This window comes from Clupea harengus, chromosome 2, assembly GCF_900700415.2.
Source record: "Clupea harengus chromosome 2, Ch_v2.0.2, whole genome shotgun sequence".
Taxonomy (NCBI): Eukaryota; Metazoa; Chordata; class Actinopteri; order Clupeiformes; family Clupeidae; genus Clupea; species Clupea harengus.
This window is the reverse complement of record NC_045153.1, coordinates 4,588,564-4,614,175: the sequence shown is the minus strand read 5'-3', so window position 1 is coordinate 4,614,175 and position 25,612 is coordinate 4,588,564. Positions and strand designations below refer to the sequence as shown.

Here is a 25,612-nt window from a genome sequence, read left to right as displayed (position 1 = left end):
AGAAGTGCTACTGCGCTCAGCAGCTCTCATTGTGTGCTTGTTCATTAGAACTAGATGTGCTACTGCGTTAAACGGCTCTCATTGTGTGCTTGTTTATTAGAACTAGATGTGATCCTGCGTTTAACAGAAGTGTGGGAGTTGGACACTCTATTGAATGAATAGGTAAACACAGGGGTCATTTTGGGACTAAGCACACAGAATATTTTCACTGGAGAGAATATGGCTTCAACATTAGAAGAGGATTTCACCTGTCCTATGTGCACTGACATCTTCAAGGACCCAGTTGTTCTGTCATGTAGTCACAGCTTCTGTAAAGCCTGTCTGCAGCAGTGCTGGGACACCAACGGATCCAGGGAATGTCCAGTCTGCAGGAGAAGGTCATCACGGGAACATCCTCTCTCAAATGTGGTTTTAAAGAACCTGGTTGAGACCTTCTTACAGGAGAGAAGTCAGACAGCTTCAGCAGGGTCTGAGGTGCTCTGCATTCTGCACAGTGAGAAACTCAAGCTCTTCTGTCTGGATGATAAACAGCCTGTGTGTGTGGTGTGTCGGGACTCAAAACAACACACCAACCACAAGTTCCAACCTGTAGATGAGGCAATATCTGACCTTACGGTGAGTTCATGAGGTTTTAAAGGATTTAATTTTAAGAGCACAACAACAAGCCTATAAAAATACAAAGAAATATTTGTTGTGTCAATGGTATTGTAATGATCAACTTGCACCAATAGGTGGCACTGTTGTCTTTCCAGGTAGACAAATACTCGTTTTGTCTTGTGTCAGCATTTTGAAATAACTGCTAAATGATTTGATTGTGATGATCTTGCTTTACTCATTAAAACTGAACTAAATTGAATACATATACAGTAATGAATGTCATTAATCACAAATAGTTACACACACACACACACACACACACACACACACACACACACACACACACACACACACACACACACACACACACACACACACACACACACACACACACACACACACACAACCCTACGAACCAAAGATCATCATCATGTGTTTTTATTCCAGGAGGAACTGAAGATTAGACTAGAGACCTTACAGAAGAAGCTGAATGTGTTTGAAAAAGCAAAACGCACCTCTGACCAAATAGCAGAACACATCAAGGTGAAAGTTCATTCATATCAGAAAACATCTGTTTAAACTTAACCGAAAATACAAAGTTGTGTGAATGCCATTCCAAGCCCAACACACCTTTAAGTAGATCAAGGATCTCGGTTCCACATTGTTTTACACAGAAATATTGTAGGTGCAGACTTAACAAGATTAAACATCTTGTTAACCATCCATTAACAAGAAACCTTTATGATATTCCAGACTCAGGCTCAAAATACAGAGAGGAAGATGAAGGAGGAGTTTGAGAAGCTTCACCAGTTTCTACGAGATGAAGAGGCAGCCAGGACAGCTGCACTGAGGGAGGAAGAGGAGCAGAAGAGTCAGATGATGAAGGAGAAGATTGAGAAGATGAGCAGAGAAATCTCATCTCTTTCAGACACAATCAGAGTCATAGAAGAGAAGATGAGAGCTGAAGACGACACATTTCTACAAGTAAGAACCATCTACTGTCCTTACCAGAGTGTGTGTGTGTGTGTGTGTGTGTGTGTGTGTGTGTGTGTGTGTATGTGCGTGTGTGTGTTTGTGTGTGTGTGTATACGTATGTGTGTGTGTGTGTGTGTGTGTATGTGCGTGTGTGTTTGTGTGTGTGTGTTTGTGTGTTTGTGTGTGAGTGTATGAGTGTATGTGTGTGGAGGGGGAGAGTAGAGGAGAGTAGATAGAGAGAGCAGTTTGTGTCTGTAGAGACTCAGGCAGCATATGCAGGAGATGTGCTGCAGGGTTAGACATTTACGTGTGTGTGTGTGTGTGTGTGTGTGTGTGTGTGTGTTTTGGGTGTTGTTCAAAAAGCATGGGCTACTCAATCATCAATGGGTCCCTGAGTAAATAAAGGTTTATTATGAGACATTTTCATACCAATCATGTTCAAATAAAATGTTTCTTCATCATTTCACAGAACTACAAGAGCACAGTGGAAAGGTGAGTGATCTGTCTCTCTCTTCTCTGTGGTTCTGAACCCAAACCCACAGCAGCACTGACTCCTGAATGTTATTCTAGAGTCCAGTACACACCGCAGGATCCAGAGAGGGTTTCAGGAGCTTTGATCAATGTAGCAAAACACCTGGGCAACCTGAAGTTCAGAGTCTGGGAGAAGATGCAGGAGATTGTTCAATACAGTAAGTGTATATATCCCTTTCAAACACAAAAAAACACAAACAAACACAGAGTGAGAGAGAAGGATAGAAAGAGAGAGAGAGCACATTTAATTCACAGACGCAATTCAATGTGCTTTACATAAATAAGAGCAAAAAGAACCTCAAAAAGAAATCTGAAGACAAGTGAAGAGATCAAAGAGCTGCCAAGCGAAAGGGGGAACTGGAGGAGAGCGGAAGTGATGAAGAGTGTGTAGACGCAGGTCTACGGGTGAAAAAGAAAATGAGTCAGAATTGTCTGGGATATTTCAGTTGAGTTTAAGAATTGATAAGAATACAGTAAAGCTAAAACAGAAGACATTGTTAAAGTGAGCAGAATGCAATTGAAAGAGTATTATTAAGGATGCTCCAGTGAACTGTTTCTCCAGTGAACTGTATCGTTCTCCCATGTCGATTAATGGAGGATTCAGAACGACGGCTTGGAGGGAAATGTAATCTTACATTGCTATGGATGTGTCAGGGTGTGTGGTAATGCAGCCTGTTTTCATGCTTTGACAACAAGATACCGGTACGCCTAACACATTTTCTTTTGTCGTGCATGACCAACGTTGTTTTGGGGGGTGCAGAGTATGTTTTTTTCCCTACTGACGGACTAAAGGAAATGTAAGGAACTGTGTTGCTCCTGCCTGAACTCGGTTAGCTAACTTGTCTCACCCTACTGTTTTGAAAAGACTTCATATGGGACTGTGTTCGAAACATTTCTTTTGGGGAATGATAAGTATTTGTTTTCCAGGTTGACAGGGTTCCTAAGAGTTTATTTTCCTGGAGGTCAATCTTCTGAAATGTTCAAATGTGCTATACAGTTTTCATGCCAAGAGTAATTAAGGGATCTCATTGGGTTGGTAAAGAATAAACCCCATTCTGTTTGTGTTATCCCCTAGTGTAGTGTATGAGACATATCATTGGTGGGAGGGCTACACGCAATAGAGCCGTTAGACGTTAGAGCTGTTTTCAGAAAAAGGCCCCAAATAGCCCAAGTAGAGCAATAGCCTAAATAGAATCCTTGATAGAGCCTGATAGAGCCGTTTCCAGAGAAAGGCCTGAGATAGAGCTTAGCCCCAATAGAGCAGAGAGAGAGAGAGAGAAGGAGAGAGAGAGAGAGAAGGAGAGAGAGAGAGAGAGAGAGAGAGAGAGAGAGAGAGAGAGAGAGAGAGAGAAGGGGGCATCAATTGATTTTACATGATAGATGTATAGTGGAATGGATGAAACATTTCAACACATTTAGAATATAATAATAATAATAATTTATTTTATTTGTAATGCACTCTTCATTCAAAATAATCTCAGAGTGCCAACATATTAAAAACTAACTATAATAATACAATAAAATAAAAATGAATTACCATAAGCATAATAGAAAACTTTTTAACATTTTAACATTCGATTTAACACAAGGCCAGAAATGCCTTCCTGAATAAAAATGTTTTTAGTCCAGCTTTAAAGGAGTCCAGCGTCTGCGTTGCCCTTAGGTGGTCAGGGAGGCTGTTCCATAAGCGTGGCGCTGCCGAGCAAAAGGCCCGGTCGCCCATGGTGCGGAGCTTTGTTTTGGGGACGCGGAGGAGCGAGCTGTTTGAAGACCTGAGGGTGCAGGTGGAGGTTTGGGGAGTAATTCATTCTTGCAGGTAGGGAGGTGCATGGCCATTTATGCATGTATGGGTGAGTATAAGGACTTTGTAGTCAATCCGGAAAGAGACAGGGAGCCAGTGTAGTGAGTGTAATATTGGTGTTATGTGCTCATATTTCCGGACCCTCATCAGGATCACCCACTTTGAACTAGAAGGCACAGACAGTTATTAACACAGACCTACACACTGTCACATACACACACACACACAAACATGCACACACACACACACACACCTACACACTGTCACACACTCACACATACACACACACACACTTTCACACTGTCACACACACACACACACATACACACTTTCACACTGTCACACACACACACATACACACACACTTTCACACTGTCACACACACACACACATACACACACACACACACCAGTGACGTGCGGTGAGGTTCGTGGCAGGTGAGGCACTGACTCTTTCAGAGTCAGATTTACAAATACATAAACCCAATATAGTATCTTAAATCACCATTCAATTGGCAGCTTGCACATTGACTACTGGTTGTTTTTCATATCAGCATTCTTTACACAGGTATAGGTAAGGTACATACAGTAGGCAGCTGCTAGCTTGTGATGAACTCATGAATATGAACTTGTGAATATGAACTCTTTCATACGAAGTTGCATAAGCACCCTGAGGGTTTCTTCCATTTCCCATTATAATTTTAAGAGTTAAATCGAGGAGAAACATTAGCTAGATAACCAGCTATCATTTCATGCCAATTGAACTCTTCCAATTAAATCGTTTAAGGTTATTAAGTTACCTTAGCTAGCTAATTAGCTAGCGTAGCAACTGGAAACACAACTTTAGCTGCAATTTAAGTTTAATTTCTCAAAATCAGCTCACCAATAAAAAGCAGTCTTGGGTTCAAAGTGATCACAACCACTTGTGTGATGTTAAATGGCTTCACATAGACATTAAACAATCCTAAGAGCAATAATGGGAAATCAACGGAGCTGTACATCCAAAACCAAATGTATTCTTGAGGTTCCGAACATTTTCAAAGCAATTTGGCTTTTAATGTGAGAAGTCGATCGAGTTATCTTCTGTCCTGTCGTTTGAAGCATACCTTTTAGCTCCGGCATTGTTTCTCCCATTATTGATCACTTCACGTTTTGATTGAAATTCCAGTTTTAAGAAATGTTTTAGCTTAGCAATAGAATCTTCCATTCTCGCAGTCAGGGTCAAACAGAAGTGCAGAAGAAGAGCAACGGCAGAACCAGCATAAACCCGACCGGGGGGCTCTCGCACGCCCCCTTCATTGAGGCAGAGGTACTGTGTGCCTCACCTCCGTGCTTTTTCAATGCGGTATTATCTCAGATCAACAAGACTAGATGCATGAACAGGACATGCTCAAATTCAGCGATTTAGATTATAAAAATGCTCGAAATGATTGGAATTATGCAGAAATTACATTTATAGCACAGATCAGTAGAGAAATATTAATATTTATTTTATAATTTATTTTTTTACTTTTTTTTATTTAACTTTTACTTTTCATGATGACAGGTGAGGCTCTGCCTCCCCTGCTTCCCCTGACCGCACGTCCCTGACACACACACACACACATATGCACAAACACACACACATACAAACACACACACACACACACACACACACACACACACACACACATAAGCGCACACACCCACACATAAGCGCACACACCCACACACACACACATACAAACACACACACACATACACACATATACACACACACACACAAACACACACATACACATATCTCCCCTACTAGAGCTCATAACGTCTCTGCTTCTTCTCTCCTAAGGCCAGCACACAATGAATCAGTTTGATGCTTTGAAAGCACACCAATTGCATCACCAATGAATATTAGTCTTAAAATGACTTCCAGCATATGCCACGCCCACTTCTGGCCTTCTATCTGAATCCAGACCCAAAGACAGATCTTTTGTTGGTTTAACAGATACAAATACAGATACAGATAATGACCTCTAGTTTGTATATGTGTATGTATCTCTTTTTGTGTGCTCTTTCCACCTAAACCATTTGTGTTTCTCATTCTGCAGCTCCTGTGTCTCTGGATCCCAACACTGCACACCCATGTCTCATCCTGTCTGAGGATCTGACCAGTGTGAGACATGATGAGTGGCAGCAGCTTCCTGATAACCCAGAGAGATTTGATGAGGCTGCCAGTGTCCTGGGCTCTGAGGGCTTTAACTCAGGGGCTTACTGCTGGGATGTGGAGGTTGGAGAGAACACATGGTGGTTTGTGGGTGTGATGACAGAGTCTCTCCAGAGGAAGGGAAACTATGCCTCTGAGAGTGGTCACTGGTGTGTGTATTATAAAGATGGTGAATATAGAGCAGGTTCTCCACCACAGCCCCCCACTCTCCTCACAGTGAAGCAGAAACTCCAGAGGATCACAGTGCAGCTGGACTGGGACAGAGGAGAGCTGTCATTTTTTGACCCTGATAATAACACACACATACACACTCTCACACACACTTTCACTGAGAGAGTGTTTCCATACTTTGGTAATGGCTGTAAACTCTCTCCTCTGCGTATGTTACCAGTGAGAGCTTCAGTGAACGAAGAGCAGCACAGCGAGGGTTTCTGGAACTTCCTTCATTCATTTCTTCCAGGTTATGAATGACTTGTTCATGGTGTTAAAATGTCCTCATGCATTATGATTTCTGAATGACCTGTTCTGTAGCTACTGAATCACATGATCTGAAGTGTGTGTAAATATTCCACACAGAAATATGGTGTTCATGATTAGAAATGGAATGGAGTATCTGTAACCCTTTAAAGCGCATGGGTTGTGATGATCGTACACTGTGCAGTTTAATTCATCATTATTTTCTAACGAGAATAATCTTTTACTTTAACTGAAGTTGGGGAATGCAGCCTTAGTTTACCAACAACCTTTTGAATGAGGTCCTGAAACAGTGGAGCAGCTCAGCTTCAGCTTCATTAGTCTGATCAGACTCTGAGGTCCTGAAACAGTGGAGCAGCTCAGCTTCAGCTTCATTAGTCTGATCAGACTCTGAGGTCCTGAAACAGTGGAGCAGCTCAGCTTCAGCTTCATTAGTCTGATCAGACTCTGAGGCCCTGAAACAGTGGAGCAGCTCAGCTTCAGCTTCATTAGTCTGATCAGACTCTGAGGTCTGTAGAGAACACAAACACAAATAAAAGCTGTTTGAATGGGCTTGTCATTTATATGATTCTTTTCTTTTTTCTTGAATGATGCACCTTGAGAATTGTATTGTTTTGGTGCTGTACAAAAATAAAATTAAATTGAATTGAATTGAATAGGCCAAAATTGTCTTTTGTGTTTTATGTCATCTGCTTAGAGCTGAGGCTAATAGACACTGATGCTGACAAATGGGATCCTGTGGCAAAACTCTTTAACTTGATCTCCTTTAATCTTCATCCAGCATAACCACACTGACCTCATCCAGCATAACCACACTGTCCTCATCCAGCATAACCCCACTGTCCTAATCCAGCATAACCACACTGACCTCATCCAGCATAACCCCACTGTCCTCATCCAGCATAACCCCACTGTCCTCATCCAGCATAACCCCACTGACCTCATCCAGTATAACCCCACTGACCTCATCCAGCATAACCACTGTCTTCATCCAGCATAACCCCACTGTCTTCATCCAGCATAACCCCACTGTCCTAATCCAGCATAACCCCACTGACCTCATCCAGCATAACCCCACTGTCTTCATCCAGCATAACCCCACTGTCCTAATCCAGCATAACCACACTGTCCTCATCTAGCATAACCACCGCCATGCTTCACTGTAGGCAGGGTGTTCTTTTCAGCATATGCTTCATTCTTCTTCCTCCAGACATAGCGCTGATCCAGAGGCCTGAAAAGTTCCAGTTTTGTTTCATTGTTCCACAGAACAGAATTCCAAAACATTTATATGGTCTTCAGCATATTGGAACCGACTTTTCTTGTGCTTTTGGGTCAGTAGTGGTGTGCGTCTTGGAGTCCGGGCTTGGAACCCCTTCAGTGTTTAGTATGCGCCTCACTGTGCAAACTGAAACCTCAGTGCCTGCTGCCACCGCAGGTGTTTTGCAGACCACTTGCCTCCTCAGGAATCTGGTGGCAGCTGTCGGCGGGGAAAACGCATTTCCTAAAGAATCCGTGTTGAAACCGGAAGTCGTCACTTTACTCCGTTTGATTAGGACCTTTACTTTTTAGTTGAGAAGTTGTGTTGATCGCCTGACATTCAAACGATCGGTTTTCTTTAAATTATTATTATTTTTGTGAAGTTATACGGCTTATGTGAATAAAGCTATCTACACGACTTTTTATATGTCTCGGTTAGTTGTTCATGTGGTACACGAATGTTGCAGAGTATTGTAGGTCTTAACTGAAGCTTTCCATTATTGTTAGGTTGCTGCTAACGCTTAGACCAACAATCCATTGGAACACATAGTAGCTAGCTAGCCTCGCTGCTAATAAGAATAACGTTAGCATGCTGATATGAATTGACCCATGCTGCTAACGCTTAGACCAACAATCCATTGGAACACATAGTAGCTAGCTAGCCTCGCTGCTAATAAGTATAACGTTAGCATGCTGATATGAATTGATCCATTGTAGTCAGGTGGCTTAATGCTTAATTGACTTGTTAACCGAACTTTTACGAAGTAATACAACTAAACACACAAGTGACTTTTACAAAGCTATATGACCAAACACAAAGCTAGCACTGTGTAACGAGTGTAATTCAATTGCTAGCTAGCTAGCTAGGTAGATTAGCTCGCGTAAGATACTGCTTGAGCTAACCAGCCCAAACTCTGAATAGCGGTTTCCCCCAAAACCCTTCGATTGTGTGTGTTTGTGATGTGTAACATATATCCTTTATCAGTCATTCAAGTTATTAACGTTTATTTACCGCTAGCGATTACAAGTGTAATTAAATCGCTATTAATGTTAACGTCACACAACATTAAAAGTCAGGCATCCTAAAGAATAAATCAAAGGTCCTTGTCCATTTCTGTTCAGGACATGTGACAAAGTTTTATCCAACCAGAGACCGGAGTAAAGTGACGATATCCGGTTTCAACACGGATTCTTTAGGAAACACGTTTTACCCGCCGACAGCAGCCACTGATAGCTTCCTCTTTCTGCCACGTCCAGGTAGTGTAGCCACTGTTCCTTCAACTTTGAACTTGCAAACTATGCTTCCAACTGTATCTCCAAGGTGCTCAATATTCCAAAAAGGTGCAGGTTTATTTTTAGGCTGCCGGCAGGAGAATAGACAAACAAACTTTACACTTAACAGAAATAAGTTTCTCAAACAAAAAATGTTACATTAATTACAATGGTACATGCATCTTCTCACCTCAGAGGCCCCAGCTAGACTGCCCTGCCATTACCTGGATGCAGGGTATATTCCCCATAACTCCTCCTCCCAGTAGTTAACCAATATGCAGGAATCAATTATCTAAACAAAATTACAATTTAGCTATTGAACAGGTATAATGCATGCAATAGTTTGTATTTGTCATGCTCACATGCACAAAGTCTGTAGGCAGTAGGCGGGTGGCAGAGTTCTGTACGTGCTGCAGTTTATTTAGGACTTTGATGGTGGTACCATAGAGGATACTGTTGCAGTAGTCAAGGTACCATAGAGGATACTGTTGCAGTAGTCAATACTGGATGTTATAAATGCATGGATGTGTGTTTCTGCAGAAGTGGATGACGGTGAGGGTCCTAGGCGGGCAATGTTACGGAGGTGGAAAAAGGCTGTTTCGGTGATGTGGTTGACATGGGGCAGGAATGAGAGGGTGGGGTCAAAAGTGACTCCTAGGTGACGGATTTGGGTGGAGGGGGTGACCGTAGAGCCATCAATATTGAGTGCGAAAGAGGGCAGTGCCAGTAATACCAAGGGTGGATTTGAGGCGTGTGATGAGTGTGGAACGGTTGATGGTATCAAAGGCAGCGCTGAGGTCAAGAAGGATGAGGATGCTGATGGAACCAGAGTCTGAGGATAGCAGTAGGTCATCTGTGGCTTTGATCAGAGCAGTCTCAGTGCTGTGTTTTGAGCGGAAACCAGACTGAAAAGGCTCATAGAGGTCATTGGAGTCAAGGTAGGATTTGATCTGAGTGCCAACAACTCTCTCCAGTATTTTAGACAGGAAGGGCTCTCAAGGCCAGCAGATACACACAAACACACACACACATTCAAACTCACACACAAACACACACACACACACACACACACACACAAACAGACACACACACACACACACACACACACAAACAGACACAAACAGACACAAACAGACACACACACACACACACACACACACACACACACACACACACACACACACACACACACACACACACACACACAAATGCAAACACAAACACACAAACATTCATTAGAGGCACAGTCCGTTTGACCAGTCCTGATGACCATGGTCTTGATGCAACTGTGTGAGGACCATTGATTTCATTGGTCCACACACACGCACAAACACACACACACACACACACACAGTGGCGGCGCCAGACATTTTTTCCTGCAGGTGCTATGGGGGAGCTCTGCGTTTTAGTGAGGGTGCTATGAAATGAGGATGATGGCCTATGTGTCACATGGTTCTCTACTACAACAACTTTACATGTTTGCTCTCTGAAGCGTCTTTGGGGTCCATGAAAAGCGCTAAATAAACCGATTGTATTATTATCATCTAGGCTTCTTCCGACAGACGCGCACATCTGCGACGGTCACTGACAAAAGGCATACAGCATGTTATAGAGTCCACAATCCCAAATACCTAACTTACTTTAAAACACTTGTGGTAGTGAGGATTAAAGTTGGGCGACAGGTGACCACTACCATGTCAGATAGAGTGAAATGAATCTTGGAATAGCAGATAGAATTAACTAAAACAATCAAAGAGTCAGAAATGCGTTAAAAAGGTATATATTATTTCAGTTCACAATCATCAGTAATCACATAGAACCTTATACTAGCACACAGACAGACTGCTTGTCTTAGGCTAAAGAGTCTCTGATTTTTTAAGGCGGCTCAAAAATAATCGTAAAAAGAGAAAAATGGCAAAAAGTTAAAATCTTCGGCAAAAAAGGGCATCTTCGTTGCTAATCAATCGAAACGAGTCTTCAGCGACACAGAGTAATCAATGCATGCAACAAATCAGACAGCTTTCATTAATGTTACACAGCTAGCAATACCTTAGTTGCATTGTACTCCAACCACGCAAACTGTCCCAATCAGCTTTTACAAAAACTCCTTTGTTGGACTCCAAACATGCAAGGTGGATATTTCTGGAGTTTTGGTCTTCTCGGACCATCCTGAGCGTTCATGCTAATGCCACTGATGCTGCTAGCACCATGGTTAGCACCGTCAGTAGTGGTGGAGGGTTGACCTCCTTGACCACAACGTTCCTCTCCTTAAAAATCCACACCAGATACCCCTGGCATTTCTTCTTCTTCTATGTCACTCTTGTTTCTTAATCGTTCCTCCAAACATGGACATTTAGGTAGCAAAAACTGATGCATTGTTGATATTCACTTGAAACTACCACGCAGTAGCTCGCTTTCTCCTTCAACCGTCCGGTAACGTCAACATGCAAGCGTGCGACGTGAAAGTTGGGTCATAGGTTATGACAGAATGATTGCTCTGTGTCTAAAACAATCTGTTCATTTCAATCTGTCCTTATTTTCTTTTGTGAGTTAAATATTATTATCACACAATAAATAACCCAGAATGAAATTAAAAAACAATAATAAATAAACCATTTTCTTGGGGGTGCTATGGCTAATCCAGGGGGAGCTAGAGCACCCCCTAGCCCCCCCCTGGCGCCGCCCCTGCACACACACAAACACACACACACACCTTCCCTGAGAGCGTGTTTCCATACTTTAATACACACACACACACACACACACACACACACACACACATATCTACACACTCTCACACACACCTTCACTGAGAGAGTGTTTCCATTTTACTAGTGCACTCCACTTTAATAGTTAGATTAGTAGTCCCCTCCTCACTACTGACAGGCACAGGACACATTAGCTGCTATGCTAATAGCTAGATTAGTAGTCCCCTCCTCACTACTAAAAGGAACAGGACACATTAGCTGCTATGCTAATAGTTAGATTAGTATTCCCCTCCTCACTACTAAAAGGAACAGGACACATTAGCTGCTATGCTAATAGTTAGATTAGTAGTCCCCTCCTCACTACTAAAAGGCACAGGACACATTAGCTGCTATGCTAATAGCTTGATTAGTATTCCCCTCCTCACTACTAAAAGGCACAGGACACATTAGCTGCTATGCTAATAGTTAGATTAGTAGGCCTATTCCCCTCCTCACTACTAAAAGGAACAGGACACATTAGCTGCTATGCTAATAGTTTTGTTTAGTAGTCTCCTGCGATGTTGCAACAATGAATGCAAAACTGTTCACACAGTTTTGTGGGATGAAAATCAAAATATGAACCGTAGACATTTGTCAGTAACGTTATCAGGTCTCTGTTTGAGAGTAAGAAATGCCCATAGTCTGTAGTCACGGTAACATACAAGTTTAACTGGCTAGCAGTAGGTTGTTAGAGGGAAAAAAAAAAAAACACAGACAGGACACGTGATATTTTACCATTCCAGAGATATTTCAACATTCAAAGAGCAATATGTGTTTGAGACTGACGACTAAATCTGCCCTTTGCTCCCTTGACTCCTGCTCTACCTGTTAACCCAGGTGAGGCCACCCCTCCGTTCACCTCCCCGCCCCTTGACCCACGCTCTCAGAATGACGAGGAGACGCAGCGGGAGACTCTATTACTTCACACAGCAGTGCTCATCGTGTGCTTGTTATTTTGTTTTAATCTGATGAAGGAGAGGCTGATTTTAGGTTAAAATAGGTTACTGAAAGATTAGTTATGGATTGAGAATGAATATCCCAATCATGTCTCAGTTACACAGCAAGGCTAATTTTATGAGTGAGGACAAACTCCTCTGCAAGTAAAGCAGCTTGATCCGAGGTCACAGCCTTCTGCTCATTTAAATACACACACACAGCCTCTGGCAAACAGTTCTTGAATTCTTCAGTATGAGCTGTCAGCTGTTAGAGTCAGCTTTCAGAGTTAAACACATTTCCTTTCCCTCTTGCAAATTCAACATAGGTTTGCCCACCTTGCTTCATAAAGCTCCTGAGTTTTCAAGCAGCTCTTCACTAGGCTGTTCACAAAAACCTTGAACCACTAAAGTGAGGACCATGGACCCAACACAACAAAAACTAATAAAGAGCACAAGAACTCACCTAACTTCACACACATGTAAATCATTGTCCCAACATGGCAGATATCATTGGAAACATTAGTAAGCTACACGGAACACTGGCTACGGCCATCTTTGAAGGCACACCACTGCTTAGATTAGCCTGGAGGAGAGCAGAAATGGAGCAGTGACCTCTACACCCCTTATTCATTTCACTGTGTTGGTATCTCCCATGTCCTCCCTGCTGGAGCAGTGAACTCTACACCCCTTATTCATTTCACTGTGTTGGTATCTCCCATGTCCTCCCTGCTGGAGCAGTGACCTCTACACCCCTTATTCATTTCACTGTGTTGGTATCTCCCATGTCCTCCCTGCTGGAGCAGTGACCTCTACACCCCTTATTAATTTCACTGTGTTGGTATCTCCCATGTCCTCCCTGCTGGAGAAGTGGCCTGTACACCCCTTATTCATTTCACTGTGTTGGTATCTCCCATGTCCTCCCTGCTGGATCAGTGGCCTGTACACCCCTTATACATTTCACTGGGTTGGTATCTCCCATGTCCTCCCTGCTGGAGCTGGGACTCTGGGACACTGGGATTGATCTTGTGGAGAATTCACCCCTATCCATGTGCCTGTGAGCAAAGTAGCACAGGCATCAACACACACAGACACACTCCATCAACTCAGGCATCAACACACACAGAAACACTCCATCAACTCAGGCATTAACACACACACACACACACACACACACACACACACACACACACACACACACACACACACACACACACACACACACAGGCATTAACACACACAGACACACTCCATCGACTCTGCACCTGTAAGGGCACGGCATGTCCCAGTCATGTCCCAGGTGCACTTAGCACTCACATTCCTCAACGTTTGGCCTGTGGCCTTGGCAGTGGGAACACCTGTTCTACCTGTTCAGCTACAGCAACCCTCCCCTTATCACTGCCCTCCACTTGTCTCATCCTCCCAGAAAGAAGAAGAGAAGCAAGGGGAGACATTGTGTGCTTGTTCATTAGAACTAGATGTGCTACTGTGTTAAACGGCTCTCATTGTGTGCTTGTTCATTAGAACTAGATGTGATACTGCGCTAAACAGAAGTGTGGGAGGTGGACACTCTATTGAATGAAGAGGTGAACACAGGGGTCATTTTGGGACTAAGCTAACGAAAGATTTCCACTGGAGAGAATATGGCTTCAAATTTCGAAGAAATTTCGACCTGTCCTGTGTGCTGTGACATCTTCACGGACCCTGTGCTCCTGTCATGCAGTCACTGCTTCTGTAAAGTCTGTCTGCAGCGCTTCTGGGAAACCAAAGGATCCAGGGAATGTCCAGTCTGCAGGAGAAAGTCATCAAAGGACGAGCCTCCAGTCAGTCTAACACTAAAGAACCTGTGTGGGACCTTCTTACAGGAGAGAAGTCAGAGAGCTTCAGCAGGGTCTGAGGTGCTCTGCAGTCTGCACAGTGAGAAACTCAAGCTCTTCTGTCTGGAGGATAAACAGCCTGTGTGTGTGGTGTGTCGCGACTCAAAACAACACACCAACCACACATTCAAACCTAAAGATGAGGCAGTATCTGGCCTTAAGGTGAGTTCATGAGGTTTTAAACACAGCAAGCCTATAAAAAAATAAAAATAATTATTTGTTGTGTCAATAGTACTGCAATGTTCAACTTGCCAGTAGGTGGCACTGTTGTCTTTCCAGGTAGAAAAATGCTTGTTATGTCTTGTGTCAGCATTTTGAAATAACTGCTAAATGATTTGATTGTGATGATCTTGCTTTACTCATTAAAACTGAACTAAATTGAATACATATACAGTAATGAATGTCATTAATCACAAATAGTTACACACACAAACACAAACACACACACACACACACACACACACACACAACCCTACGAACCAAAGATCATCATCATGTGTTTTTATTCCAGGAGGAACTGAAGATTAGACTAGAGACCTTACAGAAGAAGCTGAATGTGTTTGAAGAAGCAAAACGCACCTCTGACCAAATAGCAGAACACATCAAGGTGAAAGTTCATTCATATCAGAAAACATCTGTTTAAACTTAACCGAAAATACAAAGTTGTGTGAATGCCATTCCAAGCCCAACACACCTTTAAGTAGATCAAGGACAGAAATATTGTAGGTGCAGACTTAACAAGATTAAACATCTTGTTAACCATCCATTAACAAGAAACCTTTATGATATTCCAGACTCAGGCCCAAAATACAGAGAGGAAGATGAAGGAGGAGTTTGAGAAGCTTCACCAGTTTCTACGAGATGAAGAGGCAGCCAGGACAGCTGCACTGAGGGAGGAAGAGGAGCAGAAGAGTCAGATGATGAATGAGAAGATTGAGAAGATGAGCAGAGAGATCTCATCTCTTTCAGACACAATCAGAGTCATAGAAGAGAAGATGAGAGCTGAAGACGACACATTTCTACAAGTAAGAACCATCTACTGTCCTTACCAGAGTGTGTGTGTGTGTCTGGTGTGTGAAAGGTGTGATTGCTGGTTTCAATGTGTTTAATTGTGTTGGTGTGACCCGCCCAGAACATTCTCAAACACAGACACACACACACACGTGTAGAGTAGGTGTGTCAGCTTACAGGGAAGTAGAGAGAGCAGTTTGTGTCTGTAGAGACTCAGGCAGCATATGCAGGAGATGTGCTGCAGGGTTAGACATTTACATATGTGTGTGTGTGTGTGTGTGTGTGTTTGTGTGTGTGTGTGTGTGTGTGTGTTTGTGTGTGTATGTGTGTGTGTGTGTGTGTGTGTATGCGTGTGTGTGTGCGTGTGTGTGTGTGTGTATGCGTATGCGTGTGTGTGTGTGTGTGTGTGTGTGTGTGTGTGTGTGTGTGTGTGTGTGTGTGTGTTCAAAAAGCATGGGCTGCTCAACCAGCAATGGGTCTGTGGGTAAATAAAGGTTCATTATGAGACATTTTCATACCAATCATGTTCAAATAAAATGTTCCTTCATCATTTTACAGAACTACAAGAGTACAGTGGAAAGGTGAGTGATCTGCCTCCTGTCTCTCTCTTCTCTGTGGTTCTGAACCCAAACCCACAGCAGCACTGACTCCTGAATGTTATTCCAGAGCCCAGTGCACACTGCAGGATCCAGAGAGGGCTTCAGGAGTTCTGATCAATGTGGCAAAACACCTGGGCAACCTGAAGTTCAGAGTCTGGGAGAAGATGCAGGAGACTATTCAATACAGTAAGTGTATATCCCTTTCAAACAAAGAAAAACACACATAAACACAGAGTGAGAGAGAAGGAGAGAGAGCACATTTCATACACAGAGGCAATTCAATGTGCTTTACATAACTAAGAGCAAAAAGAAATCTGAAATCTGAAGACAAGTGAAGAGAGCAGAAGAGCTGCCAAGCGGAAGGGGGAACTGGAGGAGAGCGGAAGTGAAGAAGAGTGTGTAGACGCAGGTCTACGGGTGAAAAAAGAAAATCAGCCAGAATTGTCTGGGATATTTCAGTTGAGTTAAAGAATTGATAAGGATACAGTCATGCTAAAACAGAAGACATTGTTAAAGTGAGCAGAATGTAATTGAAAGAGTATTTTTAAGGATGCTCCAGTGAACTGTTTCTCCAGTGAACTGTATCGTTCTCCTGTGTCGATAGAACCACAGCTTGGAGGGAAATGTCATTTTCCATTGCTATGGATGTGCCAGGGTGTGTGGTAATGCAGCCTGTTTTCTTGCTTTCACAAAAGATACCGGTACGCCTAATACATTTTCTTTTGTCGTGCGTGACCAACATTGTTTTGGGGGGTGCAGCGTATGTTTTTCCTCACTGACGGACTAAAGGAAATGTAAGGAACTGTGTTGCTCCTGCCTGAACTCGGTTAGCTTACTTGTCTCACCCTACTGTTTTGAAAAGACTTCATATGGGATTGTGTTCAAGACATTTCTTTTTGGGAATGATAGTATTTGTTTTCCAGGTTGACAGGGTTGCTAAGAGTTTATTTTCCTGGAGGTCAATCTTCTGAAACAGTGGCGGTTCTACACGGAGGCCTGGGGTGGCCCGTGCCCCCATAGACATGTCCCTGGCCACCCCTGTGGCCACCCCGTGCTGACCAAAAAAAAAAAATATGAATTTATTATGATTTTACACCCGAGCGCCAAAAGCGGAACTAATACGACGCAACGTTCTACACAGGTAAATTAAAGCGGTGCACACAAACACTGTAGTCTGCCAGGTGTGGTGCTCGTCGGTGAATGAGAGCTCAGCAACTACTATTCATGGATACATGTGATGTCACTGTGTCTAAGCGCCGCCATATTTGTGTCCAACACGGACACAGTAGTCCCGCTGTGCGTCGGTCACAACCCACAGAAAGTTCAAATGCCCGGGATATGTTGTGCTGTTGGATGCGACAACTGTCGCCAAAGAAACCCAGATACACAATTTCGTTCTATTCCAAAAGATTTAGGGAATGACTGACCTGTTAAGTGAAATGCAGCACGTTGATACAATCGTGAATAATGACTGTCTTATTAAAGCTAAACTCTCCTGAGCAAGCTAGAGTGCTAATAGCTAGCGCTGTTTTGCCCTTTCACTAAAGGCTTTAGCTACAACTCGTTAGCCCATATTGGCACTCTTTACCACCACTAAAATAACATGGTTAATAATCGCTGTTTGAATTACTTACATGACCTGTGATCACATACATATTTTTTTGTCTCCAGATGCCATGGTGTCGTTCACCCATCCTGCAACTGTATATTGATAGGCATTTGTACTCTTGAAATCTCCGGTATGTGGGGATGGATTATGTACAAGATAAATGTATATGTCGGGAAAAGAAAGTTGGGGCAGACGCTTTGCAGACTTTAAGGGACAAAATAATGTTGAAGTTAATAAATATGGATCGCAGCCAATAATCAATGCCTTTTCCAAATATCGCTGTCCTTCTGTCTGATTTAGATGTGCTATCAGCTACAGCTCGCTAGCTTGCTCAGGAGAGTTTAGGTTTGATAAGACACAGTAATTATTCACGTTTGTATCAACGCCAAAAACAAATCCTAAAGGAGACATCACATAAAAAACCACATGCTTAGATTTTAGTATGAATAGCAGTGGCAATTTTAGCCCGAAATTTCTGGTGGGGCAATTTTGTATGACGATATGTTCGTTGTCATGAATGTGTTAGCCAGCTAACCAACCACTCGAATTAGAAAATACTACATTTAAAAAGACAAAATTTGAAGAAACTATAAGCAGAAAACAATAATGTTATAATATTATTATTATAATTATTATATTATTATATATGACTACCTAGCTACTATTGGGTACAAAAATCTTAAAAATGTTAAGGGCCCCTCTGGTTAAACACTGGCCCCTCCTTGGCCCCCCTAGTAAAAATTGTCTAGAACCGCCACTGTTCTGAAATATTCAAATGTGCTATACAGATTTCACGCCGAGAGTAATTAAGGGATCTCATTGGGTTGGTAAAGAATAAATAAAAGAAGAGTTGATTTGAATGTGCACCCCTCCCTGTTTGTGCTATCCCCTAGGGTTTCAGGCTCTGGGCTCTGTAAAGTGCCTAGAGACAATTGTATTGTTATGGCGCTATATAAATAAAATTGAATTGAATTGAATTGAATAGTGTAGTGTATGAGCCATATCATTGGTGGGAGGGCTACACGCAATAGAGTCGTTAGACATTAGAGCTGTTTTCAGAAAAAGGCCCCAAATAGCCCAAGTAGAGCAATAGCCTGAATAGAATCCTTGATAGAGCCTGATAGAGCCGTTTCCAGAGAAAGGCCTGATAGAGCTGAGCCCCAATAGAGCAGAGAGAGAGAGAGAGAAAGAGAGAGAGAGAGAAGAGAGAGAGAGAGAGAGAGAGAGAGAGAAGGGGGCATCCAATGATTTTACATGATAGATGCATAGTGGAATGGATGAAACATTTCAACACATTTAGAATATAGAGAACACCCACTTTGAACTAGAAGCCACAGACAGTTATTAACACAGACCTACACACTGTCACATACACACACACACACACACGAATACATACACACACACACACACACACACGCACGCACACACACACACCTACACACTGTCACACACACATACACACACACACATCTCCATATACACACACAAACACACACACACACACTAGACACTTACTAGACACACCTCTAAGTAGACGATGGGTAGACTCAAAAACGATCCGCATACGGATGTAATCCTAGAATGTTGATTGGTTAAGATTAGTTACCAGGCAGGAACTGGCTAATACCATGACTTCTATTTTTTCGCTGAGCTACAACGTCGTTTGCCTGACTTTTAAACAATCGTTTTATTTTTTTATTTTAATTCTGTGAAGTTATTCGTTTTAATACTCAACCGACTTGTTCACCAAACTTTTCAACCGTGGAAAATACATAGCAGCAAGCTAACGTAGCTAAATGCCTGGTAGTCAACCTGTATCTTGGTCGCATCGGGTTTAAATAATTTTGACAACACGTCTCTTACCTTGAACGTCTACTCCTCATGTCACGAAGTTGCTACACTAACTGTCCGTAACACTATGCGCAAATGCAAAATATATACAAAACAATATAGCACATCAATGCAGCAACCTAGAAATGCAAAGCCCCCTGAACTCCTATGCATACTACAGGTTATTGAAATCAGTTTCCGAGAATGGCAAACAAAAAATATGTACACCGTATATAGCTAGTTGGTTATCTTGCATAAATTACTGTCATTTAAGCTAACCAATTAAATCATTTTTACAAAAACCTATCGATTGTGTATGTATGTGTGTTTGTTAGAGTGCTAGCTTGAGCTAACCAAACCCAGTACAGTAGCTAGCTAGCTATCGTAGCTATGGCAGTTATCGTTCAGTTAAACAATACAAATTATTAATTTAATAATGGATTATCAATCTATATGCTCAGTTTACCAATGGATTAACATGACAACGTGAACGTTTGCCGATAACACACGTCGTCCGAAAATTGACACAGTTACAATAGGTAGTTAGCTCACGTAAGATACTGTAATTTAAGCTAACCAATTAAATAACTTTCACACAAAAAACTCATCGATCATCGTGTGTTTGTGATGTTTAACATATATCCTTTATCAATCACTCTCAGTTTATGTTATTTAACGCTACAGATTACACCTAACATACATGTAATTCCGTTGCTATTCATGTTGAACAGCAGCGTTAAACGTGACACCACATTAAATGTCAGGCAAACGACGTTGTAGCTCAGCGAAAAAAGAGTTCCTGGTATTAGCCAATCAAATAAACACCTACTACAGCTCATAGCTTCTCTGCTTCTTCTTTCATAAGGCCAGCAGGCCAATACAATGAATCAGTTTGATGCTTTGAAAGCACACCAATTGCATCACCAATGAATATTAGTCCAAAAATTACAACATGAGCCTGATTTAACATCACTTCCAGCATAAGCCACGCACACATCTGGCCTTCTATCCGAATCCAGATACAAAGACAGATCATTTTGATGGTTTAACAGATACAAACACAGATACAGATAATGACCTCTAGTTTGATTATGTGTATGTATCTCTTTTTGTGTGCTCTTTCCACCTAAACCATTTGTGTTTCTCACTCTGCAGCTCCTGTGACTCTGGATCCCAACACTGCAAACCCACGTCTCATCCTGTCTGAGGACCTGACCAGTGTGAGACTCAGTGATGAGAGACAGCAGCTTCCTGATAACCCAGAGAGATTTGATGAGTATGCCTGTGTCCTGGGCTCTGAGGGCTTTAACTCAGGGACTCACTGCTGGGATGTGGAGGTTGGAGAGAACACATGGTGGTTTGTGGGTGTTATGACAGAGTCTCTCCAGAGGAAGGGAAACTATGACTCTGAGAGTGGTCACTGGTGTGTGTATTATAAAGATGGTGAATATAGAGCCGGTTCTCCACCACAGCCCCCCACTCTCCTCACAGTGAAGCAGAAACCCCAGAGGATCAGAGTGCAGCTGGACTGGGACAGAGGAGAGGTGTCATTATCTGACCCTGATAATAACACACACCTACACACTCTCACACACACTTTCACTGAGAGAGTGTTTCCATACTTTGGTAATGGCTGTGAACTCTCTCCTCTGCGTATGTTACCAGTGAGAGCTTCAGTGAACGAAGAGCAGCACAGCGAGGGTTTCTGGAACTTCTTTCCTTCCTTCTTTCCAGGTTATGAATGACTTGTTCATGGTGTTAAAATGTCCTCATGCATTATGATTTCTGATGACCTGTTCTGTGGCTACTGCCTTAAGAATATCCATAGGTAGATGAAGAATCACATGATCTGAAGTGTGTGCAAATATTCCACACAGAAATATGGTGTTTAATGATTAGAAATGGAATGGAGTATCTGTAACCCATTAAAGCGCATGGGTTGTGATGATCGTACACAGTACAGTTTAATTCATCATGATTTTCTATAATAATCTTTTACTTTAATTGAAGTTGGGAAATGTAGCCTTAGTTTACCAACAACCTTTTAAATGAGGTCCTGAAACAGTGGAGTAGCTCAGCTTCAGCTTCATTAGTCTGATCAGACTCTGAGGTCCTGAAACAGTGGAGCAGCTCAGCTTCAGCTTCATTAGTCTGATCAGACTCTGAGGTCCTGAAACAGTGGAGCAGCTCAGCTTCAGCTTCATTAGTCTGATCTGACTCTGAGGTCCTGAAACAGTGGAGCAGCTCAGCTTCAGCTTCATTAGTCTGATCAGACTCTGAGGTCCTGAAACAGTGGAGCAGCTCAGCTTCAGCTTCATTAGTCTGATCAGACTCTGAGGTCCTGAAACAGTGGAGCAGCTCAGCTTCAGCTTCATTAGTCTGATCAGACTCTGAGGTCTGTAGAAAACACAAACACTTATGAGGAAAAACAAATACAAGCTGTTTGAATGGGCTTGTCATTTACATATATGATTTTTTTCCTTTTTTCTTGAATGATGCGCCTTGAGACAATGTTATTGTTTTGGCACTGTACAAAAATAAAATTGAATTGAATTAAAAAGGCCAAAGTTGTCTTTCATGTTTTATGTCATCTGCATAGAGCTGTGGCTAATAAACACTGATGCTGACAAATGAGATCCTGTGGCAAAACTCTTAAACACGATCACCTTTAATCTTCATCCAGCATAACCCCACTGACCTCATCCATCATAACCCCACTGTCTTCATCCAGCATAACCCCACTGACTTCATCCAGTATAACCCCACTGACCTCATCCAGCATAACCCCACGAAAAGTAGTAACTTCCTGCATACTGGTGCTTTCCAAAGCTCCTCATCAGAAAATGGCATCCTCAGGTAATCAATAGATGAGTTCTGAGTACTGAGTTCAGCCAGGTGTTTATTTGTTGTGGTTTCATCATGGAGATTTGTGCAAGAAAGGCTTTAGTCTGGGTATTTATTCAGCACATCAGGTTTAGTGCTGAATGCCAACAGTGCCCCTACTGGCAGGTGCAGTGTAGTGCCTGCAGGTATGACCTTGGATGTGAAAGGATAAACCAACGCAGCACTGCTGATAAACTGAAGAGACATGAAGCTATTTACTGAAAGATATTGTAACTGGATTTTATTAATGTTTTATCTATATCCACAAATATGTACATATTAAAAGTACGAGTAAATATTAGGATATCATATTTATTTAAATGAATTTCAGTTTGCTGCCATTAAATTAAATTAAAATGTTTTATTGATCATTTAATGACTGCAACCTGAAATTCATTAAATATATATTATATTTGTATAACTCATTGTAAAATACAGCAGTCTGAAATGAATAATTCATTGTAGATATTAATAAATAGTTTTATAAAACAGTGATGCTATGTGAAGTAGCTATGCTGGGTTAAAGACAGATGTCCACGAGTGAAGGTCAACGTGGACGTGTAAAACATGCAGCGGTGTGTGTGTGTGTGTGCCTGTGTGTTTGTGTGTGTTTGATGTTTTCAGCTGACATCAATAAAGGAGCAAGGTGCCAACTCGTGAAATCGAGTTTGGCTGACTGTTGAACTACGTCAACACACTGGACGTGTGAAACATGCAGCGGGAACAGTACACCGCCCTAACTGTACACTTTCAAGCTCCAGCTGCAATTAATACGCCGACGTCAATCAAAATCAAAATTGTCTATAAAGAAAAGCATTGCTACAGATCAAATCTCCCGTTCATCGCGTCCATTCGCGCACCACCTGTCACGTCTCTGCGCCCCAAACTTTGAGAAACGCTGGTTTGTGTGAAGCTGAGTTATTGCTATGTACCCAAGCACTCATCCATAAACAATAATCAGAATCGGAATTACTTTTATTGGCCAAGTTGTTTGTGAGCCTCACTGCCATGGGGAAAAAACTGTTCAGGTGGCATGTGACTCCTTAATGCACTGGAGTCATAGCCTCTCTGTTGTCTCTGTGCGTAATGCACTGAAGTCAAAGTCAACTAATCAACTGAAGTCATAGCCTCTCTGTTGTCTCTGTGCTTAATGCACTGAAGTCACAGCCTCTCTGTTGTTTGACCAGACTTGCACTTTTTGAAACACCAGACTCTATGATGGACTCGATCCAGAATATACTGAGAAATACTCTGGAGAAGCTCACAGACGCTCAGTTAAAGAAGTTCAAGCACCATTTGAAGGACATGAGCACAATCCCATGGGGCAAACTGGAGAAAAGTGACTCTGATGACACTGTAGACCTAATAGTACAAACACACACAGTGAAAGATTCTGAAAGAGTCATATTGACAATCTTATAGATGATGAACCAGAACCAGCTGGCCATGGACATGGACAATTAACTGGATACGTTTGAGCTACTGACCTTCAAGGGCTGCTTTGAAGTAATATTTAATCTTACTGTATGTCATCCAACCTTGTGGAGTAATACAGCTCACAGGATAATCTCATATCAGTATCATGGCATGGTTGATAATTCAGTACAAGAGAAGTGACCACAAAACAGATGTAATTTCAGTGGAGAATCTTATGATTGTCAAGAAAGCAAATGGACTGTATGTGCACAGTAGCTGCAGTATTGTTCATTTCTAGTAGCACTGATGAACACAGATGTGTTTAGAAATGAATCCAACAGTGTATTTAAATTATACCGCCAAGTGTTCTCCATTATTTGAACACATGACTTTTCCAGATGCTGTCTGCAGCCTGCACAGACAAGAGGTCAAACTCTTCTGTCAAGATGATGGAAACTTGGTGTGTTATGAATGTCAGAACTCAGAAATACATAAGAACCAAAACTTCAGGCCCATCAGTACACGAATACTTGACCTTAAGGTAAGTGCTCTATAGTTTTTTGCTTGTTTATTTGTTTGGGCTCTAAGTTGTTCCACGTTGATAAAGTATTTCTATTATGGGTCTCAAAGAGGCTCCTGAACATCTGCAGTGCTTTCTAGATCATCTGAAGATTGATTTGATACACCTTTGCATCTATTAAACATCCAGAGACATTTCTAAAGCACAGGCAACTCTGTTGGAAATTCACGAGAAAACTGGTTATATGCTGGTTATATGCTGGTTATATGCTGGCTGTATGCTGGTTATATGCTGGATATATGCTGGTTATATGCTGGATATATGCTGGTAATATGCTGGTTATATGCTGGTTATATGCTGGCTATATGATGGCGATATGCTGGTTGTAAGATGGCTGTATGCTGGTTTAAAGCTGGTTATATGATGATTATATGCTGGCAAAATGCTGGTTATACAGTATGCTGGCTATATGCTGGCTATATGCTGGTTATATGCTGGCTGTATGCTGGTTATATGCTGGTTGTATGCTGGTTATATGCTGGTTATATGCTGGATATATGCTGGTAATATGCTGGTTATATGCTGGTTATGTGATGGCGATGTGCTGGTTATATGCTGGCTGTATGCTGGCAAAATGATGGGGGTGTCATCCTAAATTCAAGAGGCCTTGGAGACAAGGCCCTTTGATTTGACATCTCAAATGCCGGTCCCTTCACATGACAGAAATTCAGAAGCAGTCTGGAAGTGTTACCCTATTGCAACCAGTTTCCACCCAGCTGCGTTTACTGTAAGGTGGTTATTCTTTCCAGGAGGAGCTCAAGATTAAAATGGAGCCCCTAAGGAAGCAGATGAAGCTATGTGAAGAAGCTAAGGTCACCTGTGAACAAACAGCAAAACATGTTGAGGTAAATATAAGCCTATTTAACAAAATGTCAATATGTTTGGGGATGACATCCATGAATATCTTTTGTGTGCTAAACCAGAGTCAGACCAACACACAGAGACAAAGATCAAGGAGGAGTTTGAGAAGTTTCACCAGTTTCTACAAGATGAAGAGGCAGCCAGGTTAGCTGCAC

At 42.1% G+C, this 25,612-nt stretch overlaps 2 protein-coding genes across 2 annotated transcripts in view; both read left to right on the top strand.

Annotated features, from left to right (window-relative positions):
• The first annotated feature begins 219 nt into the window (after positions 1 to 219).
• LOC105912538 (E3 ubiquitin-protein ligase TRIM35-like) lies at positions 220 to 7,580 on the top strand. Its single transcript, XM_031580201.2, has 6 exons — positions 220 to 615; positions 1,045 to 1,140; positions 1,351 to 1,581; positions 2,150 to 2,261; positions 5,991 to 6,496; positions 7,362 to 7,580. Exons 1-6 carry the CDS (start codon positions 220 to 222, stop codon positions 7,578 to 7,580), a joined length of 1,560 nt encoding a protein of 519 aa, XP_031436061.2.
• A 6,851-nt stretch (positions 7,581 to 14,431) lies between these two features.
• LOC116223458 (nuclear factor 7, ovary-like) overlaps positions 14,432 to 25,612 on the top strand; it is a 38,024-nt gene continuing 26,843 nt past the window's right edge. Inside the window, exons 1-5 of the mRNA XM_031580193.2 lie at positions 14,432 to 14,827; positions 15,177 to 15,272; positions 15,460 to 15,690; positions 16,350 to 16,461; positions 20,873 to 21,216. Coding sequence (XP_031436053.2) covers positions 14,432 to 14,827; positions 15,177 to 15,272; positions 15,460 to 15,690; positions 16,350 to 16,461; positions 20,873 to 21,216 — 1,179 coding nt within the window. The remainder of the gene's footprint in view (positions 14,828 to 15,176; positions 15,273 to 15,459; positions 15,691 to 16,349; positions 16,462 to 20,872; positions 21,217 to 25,612) is intronic.

Coding starts and splice junctions, on each gene's coding strand:
- LOC105912538 (XM_031580201.2), top strand. CDS start 220: ATGGCTTCAACATTAGAAGAGGATTTCACCTGTCCTATGTGCACTGAC. Junction 616..1,044: donor AGGCAATATCTGACCTTACG/GTGAGTTCATGA, acceptor TTTTTATTCCAG/GAGGAACTGAAGATTAGACT. Junction 2,262..5,990: donor GCAGGAGATTGTTCAATACA/GTAAGTGTATAT, acceptor CTCATTCTGCAG/CTCCTGTGTCTCTGGATCCC.